General features: G+C 37.0%; 2 protein-coding genes across 2 annotated transcripts; one reads left to right on the forward strand and one right to left on the reverse strand.

Annotated features, from left to right (window-relative positions):
* Nucleotides 1-873: 873 nt before the first annotated feature.
* Nucleotides 874-1,422, reverse strand: LOC137638990 (uncharacterized). The gene has a single exon (XM_068371319.1). It carries the CDS (start codon nucleotides 1,420-1,422, stop codon nucleotides 874-876), a length of 549 nt encoding a protein of 182 aa, XP_068227420.1.
* A 10,197-nt stretch (nucleotides 1,423-11,619) lies between these two features.
* Nucleotides 11,620-12,198, forward strand: LOC137638991 (uncharacterized). The gene has a single exon (XM_068371320.1). It carries the CDS (start codon nucleotides 11,620-11,622, stop codon nucleotides 12,196-12,198), a length of 579 nt encoding a protein of 192 aa, XP_068227421.1.
* The last annotated feature ends 1,434 nt before the right edge of the window (nucleotides 12,199-13,632 follow it).

Here is a 13,632-nt window from a genome sequence, read left to right on the forward strand (position 1 = left end):
ACTTAAGATGAGAGAGGGCAGGCGGACGTTGGCTCTTTCAGAGGGATAGGCTGGGTTACTTCTGCTGCTTATACATTCCTAGGGGCTATATATATTGACTTGATTATTCCAGAACCTTCCAGTTCAGCCTACTGAAAGCGGGGGTGGGTGGGGGGGATGGTCTAGCGGTGTGAGGTTGCTAACATAGTAAACAGAAGAATGGGTATTAACCTTGCTTACGAGGCAATCCTCTCTCAGATAACTCCGCCCACCTACTGCTCGTGACAATAAAAAAAAGTAAATATAATTCGAGAATATTCATGCACTTTTAACCCAGTGGAAACATAAAAATGAAGTAATCCCTCATGCACATACCTCGTATGTGTCATACAGCATACCTAAATGAGTTACATAAGAATTCATAACAAAACTAGATTAAATAAAGTTATTTGGTAATAATAACGTAAATTTATATGTAATGAATTGGATGAAAATACAAATAAATGAATGATGAAAGTCTTATGTAATTTACATACAAAACTTAGTACTACACGAGTGGAGCTCATTTTACGAGCGGGATATTCATCTCTTAATTACACAAATGAAATGCATGAATAAAATATTTACTCCTATGCTAAACCCGCTTCGTAATATAGCTATACCCAGAAGGATTATTTTTTCGGGCCCAAATCTAGCGACTGAGCCTGAGATAGATAATCTGCAACCACGTTATCTTTACCTGATATCTGCTTTACATTAATACAACATGGTCGCAAACATAATGACCACCTAGAAAACCTGTCATTGTTGTTCTTCATTTTATTAACAAAAGTTGAAGGGTTGTGATCTGAGTTAACTGTAATGTCTTCATTCTGTGATCTATTCCCAAAAATTTCAGATTTTCTTATTACTGTAATTAGGTAGTAGTTCCTTTTCAACTGTCAAGTAAGCTCGTTGATGCTTCTTGCGCTTCAACAACATAAAACAGACGGGGTGAAGAATTCCTTCCTCGTCTTCTTGCAATAAGACAGCTCCAACCCCATAATCTGACAGATTCACTTTGATAAGGAACTTCTCGTTGAAATCAGGTGCTGGTGTATCAGTTTCGAAGTTAATATAGCTATTATTCTGCCCAAGGATTCCTGGCACTAGCTGGTCCCTACAAATTTTTTCTTGGGGCTGATCAAATCCGTCAAGGGAGCAACTAGAGCCAAGAAGTTCTGGCAAAAATGTCAGTGGAATCCTGCCATCCCTAAATATCGTTGTAATTGTTTCTTCGATGTGGGGTGAGGCTTTCCGAATTCCTTCGACATTAGCGGCTACCGGGGCGATTTGTCCTCTTCCGACTTCAAATCTCGAGTACCGAACTGCCGCATTTCCAAATTCGCTCTTCTCCAGGTTAATCGTTAGGTGTGCTCCTCTCAGCTTTCTAAATACCTTCATCTTCAGGATTCGGAAATGTTCTTCCTAGGTCAATGAATATATCACAATATCATCAAGATATATGTCTACTCCTTCAATCGATCCTAGATGGTTATTCATCACTCGTTGAAAGGTAGCGGGTGCTTTCATTAGACAAAATGGCATGACAGTGTATTGATATAACCCAAATGGGATTATAAAAGCTGATAACAATTTTACAGTGCCGTTCAAAGATATTTGATAATAGCCTTTCAACAAGTCGATCTTGGAGACGAACCTTGCTTCTCCGATACTGCGAAAATAGTGCAGTGAGGAAAGGAAATAAGAAAACATAGTGTACCCTCGAGCAAGAGAACTCTAACCCAATATAGGCGATAACCATGGTACACCGGCTATGACACTACCCAAGACTAAAGAGCAATGGTTTGAATTTGGAGTGTCCATCTCCTAGAAGAGTTGCTTACCATAGTTAAATAGTCTCTTCCACACTAACCAAGTGGAAAGTAGTCACTAAACAATCATAGTGCAGAAGTTAACCACTTGAGTGAAGAAGAGGTGTCAGATGTATTGGGTGAATGTGTAGGAACCAGAGAAACCCTATTGTATTACTATCTGACCAGTCAAAGGACCTTATATCTCTCGTAGGTGTATTGATATACAGACAAGTTGGTTGTTTTTATACAGAGGATTATATTTAAAAAAGAATTACTGGATTAGATTCGGACTTTCATAGCTGGTGATTTTTTTTTAATTGAACCCACTTTTTTTTCTACTCCGTAGAACGTTTTTTCCTCACTTCCGACTAGCAGTCTTTTCATACATAACCTTTTTTCCTGTTTGAATATTTTAAAACCCTTTAACAGACAGTTAACTTATATGATTGTTACGATTCCAAAATTCTGACAGTTCATAAAATGAAAATTTATGCGAGCTTCCACTATATTTTACATAATTTTACGAAAATCATTTAACAGCATTCCACTTGTAATTGACTAGTTTCTTAAGGATAGATTGAGTTCTTTAGTGTCGCCTGGTGTCGTTGATGAGTATAACTCACCTAAGTGCGACACTGCGACTTAGGTAAGATCAACCAAGAGGTTCCTGAAGTTCAGAATCAAGGTCTAAATATGTTAGGTTTGGTCACTGGCGGGGATTTAGTCGTTCGAGTCTTCGGGGAAAGACCTACAGAATAGAAAGTCTGTACACGTACCTTGGGAGAGCTTAGCCCCTGGCTTTTAGCCTAGGCTGGTGAATTTGACCGGCCGTCTTTATTTATTTTCTTACCAGAATTTTACCATATGTAGTCTTTTTAAGAGGTTTGCCGAGCGTTAGTGCATGATTTATGTTTCTTTATATAATTTCATAATGGAAAATAATTTTAAAAACGAATAAAAACATATAATGCCTATACAGTGTTCTCATAGATCTTTGGTTCTTATGTGCTGAGATGTAAAAGACATCAAACAAGATAAAAAGAGATAACGAGGGTACGAGATTTTTTTGACTGGAAGTGTATCTATTTAACACTTTCTAAAAAAAAAGAAAAAAAAAAAAGGTGTAAAGTAATGTGAAGAAAATATAAGTAAGCCCTGTATTATCGACTATCAGTGTCATTATTTATCTGTTATCATATATCCTACATCTGAAGTATTTAAATATCATATTCTAATTTCCTTTTAAATGAATATCTGGTCTCACTAATCCACAATCTGTAGTGATTATTGTAAACAATTTTGGCTAAAAAAGTCCAAGTCGAAATTTCTTTATTGTTTAAAAAATTAAAATGTAATCTGAAACTTCATTCTAAGTGATCAAGAAAAAAATCTCTCTCTCTCTCTCTCTCTCTCTCTCTCTCTCTCTCTCTCTCTCTCTCTCTCTCTCTCTCTCTCTCTCTCTCTCTCACACACACACACACAAAAGTAAAATGAAATTGAGATGATGAAAAAGGTTCTAGATATAATCTATCTTTACTGCTAACGGCCTAAAGTTTTTTTGGGATTTGTCAAAGAACTTGGTCTCCTAGCACCTTCTTGTGAAACCATTTAATGTCGATAAAGATCATGGAAAAGATTTCCCATGGAGGTTTGGAATTATAAAGGACGAGTATGAAATAATAGAATCGGGTAGGATTGTTTTTATGACCGTTTCCTCTTCTAGAGATATGCTTAGCCATTTATTATTAGCCTAGGTAAAAGATACATCATCCATGAAGGTCAGGAAACCCAAATCTGGACAGAGTAATACGATTTAATTACACAGGAGATATAGATATTGAATCACGTATTTAATTCCCAAATAGGTTACTGGAAAGGCTCCATAAACCTGTTTGGAAATTAAACACTTGCCCTGGGATGTCGCCAGCTGACGGCAACTCTTGAGCACGTGTCAGTGTTTGCTTTCGAACAGGTTGCCGATTATCCAGCCAGGAATACGAGTGTTCTAATATTCGAAATGATGCTACACAATTGGAAACTGATATCGAAACAAAATATCAGTATAGGGCGAGTACCCTATCGACATGACTTCCCTATTCTTGATTCAATTTTGATTAAACAACTAGTTCTCTTTTTAAACATCTGAAATTCTTTTCAATTGTATTTAGCATTTTCTTTGAGGATGGTTTCAAAGCAATATTCTGTTTTTTACTTATGTTTTATCATACATTTTTTACATATATCAATTTCAAAGAAGTTTTTATCTGCTATTCTTTTAGTGTTCAATTTAATCTCGATTTTACAATGTCCTGTTTTTAATGTGTATATCTGTGTTTCAATTTAGCCCTGGAAGATGTACACATGCTAATTACAAAATGTCGACAAAAAATAACATTTCCAAACTCAGCTGTTTTCTTTACTCAACTCTGTGTTTATATATATATATATATATATATATATATATATATATATATATATATATATATATATATATATATACTGTAGATGTGTGTGCCTATTGTACATATATATATATATATATATATATATATATATATATATATATATATATATATATATATATATAATTTTATATATATATATATATATATATATATATATTTATATATATAAATATATATATATATATATATATATATATATATATATATATATATATGTATGTATATACATATATATGTATATACATATATATATATATATATATATATATATATATATATATATATATATATATGAGAAAACAAATATAGCCATTCAAGTCCACTACGGGACAAGGAACTGAGATATGTCCTTGTTCATGTTTTAGGTTTGGCCAGTTTTCATCACCACTCTGGCTACCGGCTGATTGGTGTTAGTGGGAGACTTTTGTCTGGTAACCAACGGCAAACCTTTATTTATCATGACTATAAACTCTCTTTCACCACTTTAAAGTTTCTCCGGTCATAATATATATATATATATATATATATATATATATATACATATATATATATATATATATATATATATATATATATATGTATGTATATATATATATATATATATATATATATATATATATATATATATATATATATATATATATATATATATATATATATATATATGTTATGGATTAACGTAATTTTTTGTTTGATCTTTATCAGCCTTGTTTTTACATTTATTTGTTTTATGTAAAATTAGTGTAAAACTTCTAATTCATAAGGCAGTATTTGTAAATTTATAGTTTTTTTCTGTTGAAATGCTCATTTTTATAATTTATAAGTGTCTAGTTTAACGCTTTGTTTTCTTGTCTGTGTTTTCCGAGTCCTTGGATGGAAACAGACACTGGTGTTTACCAGTGAGGAACTCGTTCGCTAAAGTGACAGTCGAGGCCCAAGGTTTCCCGGACTTACTGCAGCTGCTGGCTAAACTGAGCCTTTCGAGGATTGCGCCACCCATTGTTGATGGCTTTTTGCAGGCACATTTCTGCCACCTGCTGTGTTTTGCAGTTTCTGTGTGTTCCCTTCGGCAGTCTGCAGAGCAGACACATTAAATCCCGGCTTTGAGAAGGACTCTGGAGAGACACCCCAGTTGACGCATCCTCGTCATGACCAGTTGTGAAAGCCTTGGAGCTCGTGGTGATATGTAGGGAGACAGTGGTCAGGTAGGATCCTTAATTACCTTTTTTTTATTGGATTGAGGCTATATTTCCCTACCTTTGGTAAGGAGTCCTATGGAGCTGTACTGTGGGTGTTGTTTTCTCCATCCTCAAAGAGTGTGAGAACACAGGTATTTAGTGTGTTTTTTTTTTTTTTAGTGTTTAATTATTTAAAATATTTAACTCTCTCTCTACTTGAGAGTGTTGTTACACGTCGGGGAATTTTGTTGTAACTACCCATTTGGGTGCTTAATTATTAATTGACTCCCTCTCGTTGAGAGTGTGTTGTTTCCCGTTGGGGAGTTTTGTTATCAATGGTTAAGTAGTATTTGTTGATTATTAATTCGTTAAAATGTGCATATAGTTATTTGTTAATCATTATTTGTTATTTGTTTAGTGTTAAGTTGTTCACAAGGTTGGCATTTCAAAAAATTGTTGTTGATAAATATTAAGTTTTCTCTAGTGTTTTTGTTACCACTGACCAATTTTACGAAGGATATTTACGCCATTACTGTCCTCCCTATTCGTGCAATAAGAACTTGCACAATGGGTCGGGACATATTTGGCGACCGTGACAGGCTAGGGAGCTCTGGGAATCTGGTATTTTGGTCGGTTGAGCGACATTAGAGTGGACTCTTCAATATTTATTTTTGTTCTGTTTTAGCATGGCCTTTCTCCCCTGAATATTTTTTTGTTTTATAAAATGGAGGGAATTATTTTTTATCCAACTTAGTTTTTCGGGTCAGCTGATTGCCTGAAGTATTTGCCCCTGCTAAGTAAGAAACAGTTAGTTGAATGTGCTAAGTGGGTGGGTGTTCTGCAGAAGACGGAGGAACCAGAGCAGAGATGTTGGTTTTAGTTAGGGATAAATTAAAACAGGAGTTAGCTAAAGCTGAACATTCAGGGAGTGAGAGTAAGGTAATAAGTGATAGTGAGGAGAGTTTGAGTGAGGGTTTTGAAAAGAATACAGTAAGTATGAGGGCTTGTCTAACTCTGTTTGAGGACCCTCCTGTGGTAGATACTATTTACGAGGGTCCAGCAAATTTTCCCCAGGTTCCGGGTAATGTGTCCTTTAATCCGTTCCCCCCCCCCCACCCAACCCCCGACTCTGTACCTGTAAAATCACAGGCCCCTGTTAATGTACTGGGTGATTCCAAGGAGGAGAAGGCATATAACATTATTTGTAAACGGATAGAGTTGAAAAAATGGAGTTCGTGGAGAACGACAGGGTAAGGCGTCATGAGTTGGAGAGGGTGAAATGAAATATAGAGATAGCTAGGTTGCAGGGGGCTAATTTGATAAGCTCCCCTGAAAGGGACTACCAATATAGGTTTAACCCTGGATAGGTACGATGGGTCGTTCGCGACCCCGGGCGTCAAAAAAAACAGGTTTTTCTCACGTGACTCACCCCCGTGACTGAATTTGTGGGTGATCGACCTGCAGGAAGTGTCTCCCCTACACGCTCTAGTAGTGTCCAGATGTGCATTGCTGTAGCTGTACTCCTTCCCCGATTTCTGAGACGCGTCGGGGTCGAGCGCGACCGAGTTTACCCTTCTAAGGTAATTTGCATAATTATCAAAGTTATTACGTATTATGAAATTGTCGTAGAATGGTGCAACTTGTATAGGTTATCAGTTGTGGAAAGTCTTGGTGGATTGTTTGGCTACCATGTGTATGATTTTTTTTTTAGTTAAAATGTCGTTCATCACCACGAGGACCATTTTACCGCGAGTGCCCCTTTTTCATTTTTTTTCATTTTTTTGCCAAGTAATTTTTCCGTAAGATATTGCCAAATAGTGTCGTAAAACTTTTGCTTCTTTAGTGTTGGAAAGTGTGTCTAGATGATCTGGCTACCCATGCGTGACTTTGTTTTTGTCAGATACGACGTAGTTATTGGTATATTGGGTATTTAACTGCGGTTACCAATTTCTGTTTTTTTTCAATATTTGTAAAAATTACTACGTAGTAAGGAATTGCCGTATATTATTCATTTTTTTTTCATGTTTATGTGTTAGAAAGTGTGCCTTGATGGTTGGGCTAACACGTGCATGTCTTTTTTTTTATCTGAGATGCCGTATATTAGAATGTCGGCCATTTTACCGCGAGTGCCCCTTTTTCATTTTTTTTCATTTTTTTGCCAAGTCATTTTTCCGTAAGATATTGCCAAATAGTGTCGTAAAACTTTTGCTTTTTTAGTGTTGGAAAGTGTGTCTAGATGATCTGGCTACCCATGCGTGATTTTGTTTTTGTCAGATACGACGTAGTTATTGGTATATTGGGTATTTAACTGCGGTTGCCAATTTCTGTTTTTTTTTCAATATTTTTTCTGAAATGCCGTATATTAGAATGTTAGCCATTTTTCCGAAAGTGCCCCTTTTTATTTGTTTTGCATTTTTTTGCTTAGTCATGTTACCGTAAGGAATTGGCAAGTAGTGTCGCAAAACTTATATTTTTATAGTGTTGGAAAGTGTTTCTAGATGATCTGGCTACCCATGCCTATCTTTTTTTTAGCCAGATATGGCGTATATATAGGTATGTGTTCGATTTTCCGGTGATTGCCATTTTTTCGTTTTTTCCCAATTCTTTCAAAATTACTACGTACTAAGGAACTATCACAGAGTAATGATTCCTCTAGATGTTTATTTGTCGGAAAATTTTGTTTACTTCTTTTTTGATTGAATATCATCAAATTTTTTAAGCTAAAATATTATATTTTACATTTTCTTTTCGATTTTATTTCCCTTCAAAAAAATTTTTTTGGGTCAGAATTTTAATTTTATAGTCGTAAAATAATCGACAATTATCCAGCAACCCAACATACAATTTTTATGCATATCCAATAATAATTAGATTAGTAAATAACACCTTGAAATTGACATACCCTTCCTACATTTCAAGTGGCAGATTAGGGAGTCTGAGTCAGTGTGGTTGGCGGCCATTTTGTGGACATATCCGAAGCGTAAGTTGCCCTATCTATATATATTCTTGTTCCCTATAGAATTTGTGATATTTTGGTATATTTTTACCTGCATAAATATCATATTATATATTAAATATATGTATTTTTTTACGAAATTTCTAAGTACTCAAAAAATTACCTTTAGATATGGCCCCTGATATAAATGTAATTTACAAAATAATGAAGATTTTTTTACATATTTCTATTTTAGGATAACATATGTTTATTCCCTAAAAAAATTAGCCACTTCCTATTTCATTTGGGTACCCAAAAAAATTCAGGAAATTTGGACAAATTTTTTTGGCCAAAAAAAGTTACCCTTTTTTTCTCATTTCAGATCTTCACCTCCATGGGTCTGACTTCATCCAAAATACATCAAGATGTGTCCTAAACATTCAAGAATCAATTCCTAAAAGGATTTGTGTATATATGTATAAACTTTTTTTTATGAATTTTTATGTCAGGTCTTTTTTTTTAAATATTTATAATAAATAGTTTTTCTGCAGATGAGTAGTATTCGTCTTTACAGTTGTTTTAAGCATCCATTGAAGTTTTTTTTGGCAAAAGAAAAAAGGAGGTTACTGCAAAAACTGATTTTTCAAGAATTTTTTTTGGCGTCGGGGTCGTTCGCGTCCGAGTATACCCTTAAAGGGGTGTCCGAGGAGCGTACCTATCCAGGGTTAATATAGGTGCTGCACTAAACTTGGTGCCGGTGTTTGACCAAAAGGATGTCCCAGAGTTCTTCAAGGCATATGAGTGTATGGCCTGCCGATCGTCTTGGCCCGCAGAAATGTGGACTGTATTAATACAGTGTAGGTTAGTGGGCAAGGCAATGCGGGTGTATAATGCCTTGGAGGAGGGAGTAGCTCGGTATTATCAGAAGGTAAAAGCCTTCATTTTAAAATCTTATGACTTGGCCCTGAGGCCTACCGCCTGCGGTTTCGTAACTATATAAAACACCCTGCGCAGTCTTTCATGGAGTTTGCCCGTGTCAAGAAGGAACAGTTCGACGACTGGCTGAAAAGTCGTCAGATTAGCACTTTCGCTGCGTTATGTGAACTGTTGCTCCTTGATGAATTTAAGGAGGCCTGTAACAGGGAGTTGAGAGTTCACCTGGAGGAGGTAAAGAGTGTGAAATTGAGTAGTGCTGCTCAGTTAGCAGGTGAGTTTGTATTGACTCATTGATCAGGTAGCGGTAGTTTTAGTTATAAAACTTTAAATAATCAAACATCTTGTTCCCCTAATAGTGGCAGGAGAGGGGAAACCTCCTCATCGACTCCCCATATCCCCAAGAGTGATAATGTTAATTTTAAATCTTTTTCAGGTGATAGGGATGTAGGTAGAGTCCACGGAGGATCTCCTCCCCCTAAAATTTTTGCTAATAAAGACTTCCTGGGTGGGAGAAATAATAGGTACGATGGGACTAGAAGCTCAGGCCGTAAAGAAGTTGTTATTGGTGCAACAAGCCCGGGCATTTCCAAAACCAGTGTAATATTCGTAGGATGTACCTAGAGCGAAGTAATCAAAGTCTTGTAGCCTTGGTTAGTGATAAGTCAGAGGTTAGTAGCCGTAGTCCTGTAGATGGACCGCCAGTAGGCAGTAGTTCAGTAAATAGTAGCAAGCCTAATGTTTCTAATCCCCAATCGTGACTCAAGTACGACAAATACGTGTGGCTTGGAAATTTATCTTTTTACTGTCACGTTGTTCAGGTGATGTTTTTTAGGGACACTGGTTCTGCCAGGTCATTAGTCCTGCAGAGGGCTCTAAATAGTTTTGCGAAATATAATGGAAATTTTGTATTGGGATGTTTTCCGGATTCAAATGTGTCCGCTCCTTTGGTTAATGTCCACATGTCTTTTCAAGGATATGATTACGTTACTGAGTTGGCTGTGGTGGATAGTCTAACTATTCCGGGTATAGATGGTATCCTGGGAGGTGATATGCTGGATAGTGAGAGACGGGAGCTGTTCCCTATATTATCAGTAAATGCTAATCCCGTGGCTGTTATGACTTGGTCCACAGCAAAAGCGGCTAATTTACTTGATGTAGATAGTGATGATGACTTAATGTTAAGTGGTGTAGTTAGATGTTTTTACCCTGGACAGGTAGGATGGGGCGTACGCGACCCCGAGCGTATTTAAAAAACATGTTTTTCTCACGTGACTCACACCCGTGACCGAATTTCTGGGTGATCGACCTGCAGCGGGTCACTAGCCTACATGCCGCAGTTGGGTCCAGACATGCTTCATTGTAGCTGTTCGCCTTCCTACTTTTCTGAGACGCCCCGGGGTCGAGCTCGACCGAATATACCTGAATCAGGTAAGTTACATAATTATCAAAGTTATTACGTAGTAAGAAATTGTCGTAGAATGGTGCAACTTGTATAGGTTATCAGTGGTGGAAAGTCTGGATGGATGGTTTGGCTACCATGTGTATGAATTTTTTGGTAGCTGAGATGCCGTATATCACCACAAGGCCCATTTTTCCTCGAATACCACTTTTTCAGTTTTTTGCATTTTTTTGGCTAAGTCATTTTTCGGTAAGAAATTAGCAAATAGTGTCAACAAACTTTTATTTTTTTAGTGTTGGAAAGTGTGCCTAAATAATCTGGCTACCCATGCATGACATTGTTTTTTGCCCGAGATATATTGGTATGGGATCCATTTTCCATCGAATGCGTATTTCTAATTTTTTCTAATTCTTTGCAGTTATCAAAATGGCAAGCAAGAAGTATTCCTTGGGCATCGATGCCATCAATCAACTACTAGAAGAGCTTGATAGTGATGTTGAGGATGGTCTGGAGATAGATGACGTCACTGAGGATGAGTATTTCGATGTGAGGGAGTTGGAGCAAGAGGTGAGGGAGGAAGAAGAGAAGGCAGATGATCCGGAAATTGTCGCCTTAGGGAATGGGGATGGCGAAGACGACGACGATGAGGGGGAGGTAGTGGGTGTTGGGGGTTCTGCTTCTGTTGTTGAGACAGCCATAACAACAACAACAACTTCCCCTATGCCATCAACATCAAGTGGACAGCCCGCAGCACCGGTACGTCGCCTCACCCCAGTGGAGGAGAGGAGCAGGAAAAGGAGAAGGGGTTAACTACAGCCAGCCAGGGGGACTCCTATCACCCAGATACAATCTGATTCCATTCAAGGCCGTGATGGTACTCTCTGGCATAAAAAACCAAATCCCAACCTCCTCCATATACTCACACTACGGATTGAGCCTGGAGGTCCCACCTCTGTCACGTTGGACGCGAAGAAAATTCTCGCTCTTTTTGGACGACCGCATGTTAGCCGAGATTGTTCTGTGTTCTAATGAACGCCTTGCCCTTTTGAGAAGTAATTACCATCAAAAGGGCAACGTTGCTCTTAGGAACCTGAGGGAACTGAAGGCGTTTATTGGAATTCTAATAATGTCGGCGGTGCGGTGTGACAACCATATACCCACTTGTGATATGTGGGACCTCACAGAGGGAAATCCTTTGTATAGGTGTACAATGAACGAGCGACGTTTTACCCTGTTGGTGAGGGTTCTTCGCTTCGATGATTCGGCCACCAGAGCAGAGAGGGTGAAAAAGGATCGCCTCGCTCCCATTAGGAAAGTCTTCGACCATGTGGTGACCAATTGTCGAAGCAATTATAACCCCGGGCCCCATCTCACTGTTGATGAACAGCTTGCCCCTTTTCGGGGTCGCTGTCCCTTCAAGATGTATATTCCCAACAAACCAGCAAAGTAGGTAAAAATAATTTTTTTTATATTTCCACATGTAATTATTGTTTTGTATTTATAAAAAAGTTGTTTATTTATTATATATATATATATATATATATATATATATATATATATATATATATATATATATATATATATATATATATATATTGTGAAGTAAAGAACTTGATATATGATTTATGTCTAAAATATATATCATCTAATCTATCTCTATCTATCTCTATCTATCCATAACTTTGTTATTTATTTATCTGATAATTTCTCTTTCGTATTTGTAAATAATGTTTTTGTGTAATTATTATTATTATTATTATTATTATTATTATTATTATTTTCACTATAATAATTATCAGTGATATAATTATCTGTTAATTTCTCTTTCGTATTTGTAAATGTTTTCCTTATGTATTTATTATTATTATTATTATTATTATTATCATTATTATTATTATTATTATTATTATTATTATTATTATTATTGTATATTGTGTTATTTTTGTTATTTATTTGTTATTTGTTATTTTTTTACCTTTATTAGTTACTAATTCTATTTCTCTTCCTCTAGGTATGGTATCAAGCTTGTATTGGCGTGTGATGCCGATTCTCATTACATGTGTAATGGCCTTGCCTACTTGGGGAAGGACACGGTCAAGATACCAAGAGGAGCGACGCTTGGAGAAGTTTTTACGTCTGATCTTGTGGCACCTTTTTAGCGAAGTGGCCGCACAGTGACGACGGATAACTTCTTCATGACGCTACCGCTCGCCTTGTCACTCGCGGATAAGGACATGCATTTGTGTGGCACCATTCGCCAAAAGCCTTTTATTCCTAAGGAACTTATGGAGAAGGTGCTTCCCCCCAAAGGACTCAGTGGCAGTGTTCAATCACGAACACAATCTAACTCTACAGTGTCAGCAAATTAGTAGGAATAAGAAAGTGATGCTGTTAAGTTCCCTGCATCATGATCCGTCCGAGGTCGAAAAAAGGAAGACGGACATTCAGATGTTTTATAATGCGACCAAGGGAGGTGTAGATACATTCGACCAGATGTGTTCTATATCTATTTGTGTTCGTAAGTCACGACGCTGGCCTCTGAGTCTCTTCTACAGGATATTGAATATAATAATGGTCAATTCTTATATTCTCTATACGTACATGCCCTTCGCCAAGACAATGCCAAAGCGAACCTTCTTAAAGGAGATCGCCTCCGAGTTGTGTGCTCCCCAGGCAAAATATCGGTATTACACATCACGCAAGTTGTCGAAGGGACTTCGTCAACTCATGGTGGATACCTTCAAGATTCCTGAGGCGGAACCAAGACCTCAAATTGCCTGTGGCCACATCAAGCTTTCTAAAAGGATTCGCTGTCACAGCTGCCCACCTAAGGACGACCGCAAGACAAACACTGTGTGTTTCCGCTGCAGGAGTCCTGTTTGCC

The sequence above is a fragment of the Palaemon carinicauda genome, chromosome 4, assembly GCF_036898095.1.
Source record: "Palaemon carinicauda isolate YSFRI2023 chromosome 4, ASM3689809v2, whole genome shotgun sequence".
Taxonomy (NCBI): Eukaryota; Metazoa; Arthropoda; class Malacostraca; order Decapoda; family Palaemonidae; genus Palaemon; species Palaemon carinicauda.

Excerpts from the sequence above, each read along its gene's own strand:
- LOC137638990 (XM_068371319.1), bottom strand. The coding sequence starts at position 1,422 with ATGAAGGTATTTAGAAAGCTGAGAGGAGCACACCTAACGATTAACCTG.
- LOC137638991 (XM_068371320.1), top strand. The coding sequence starts at position 11,620 with ATGGTACTCTCTGGCATAAAAAACCAAATCCCAACCTCCTCCATATAC.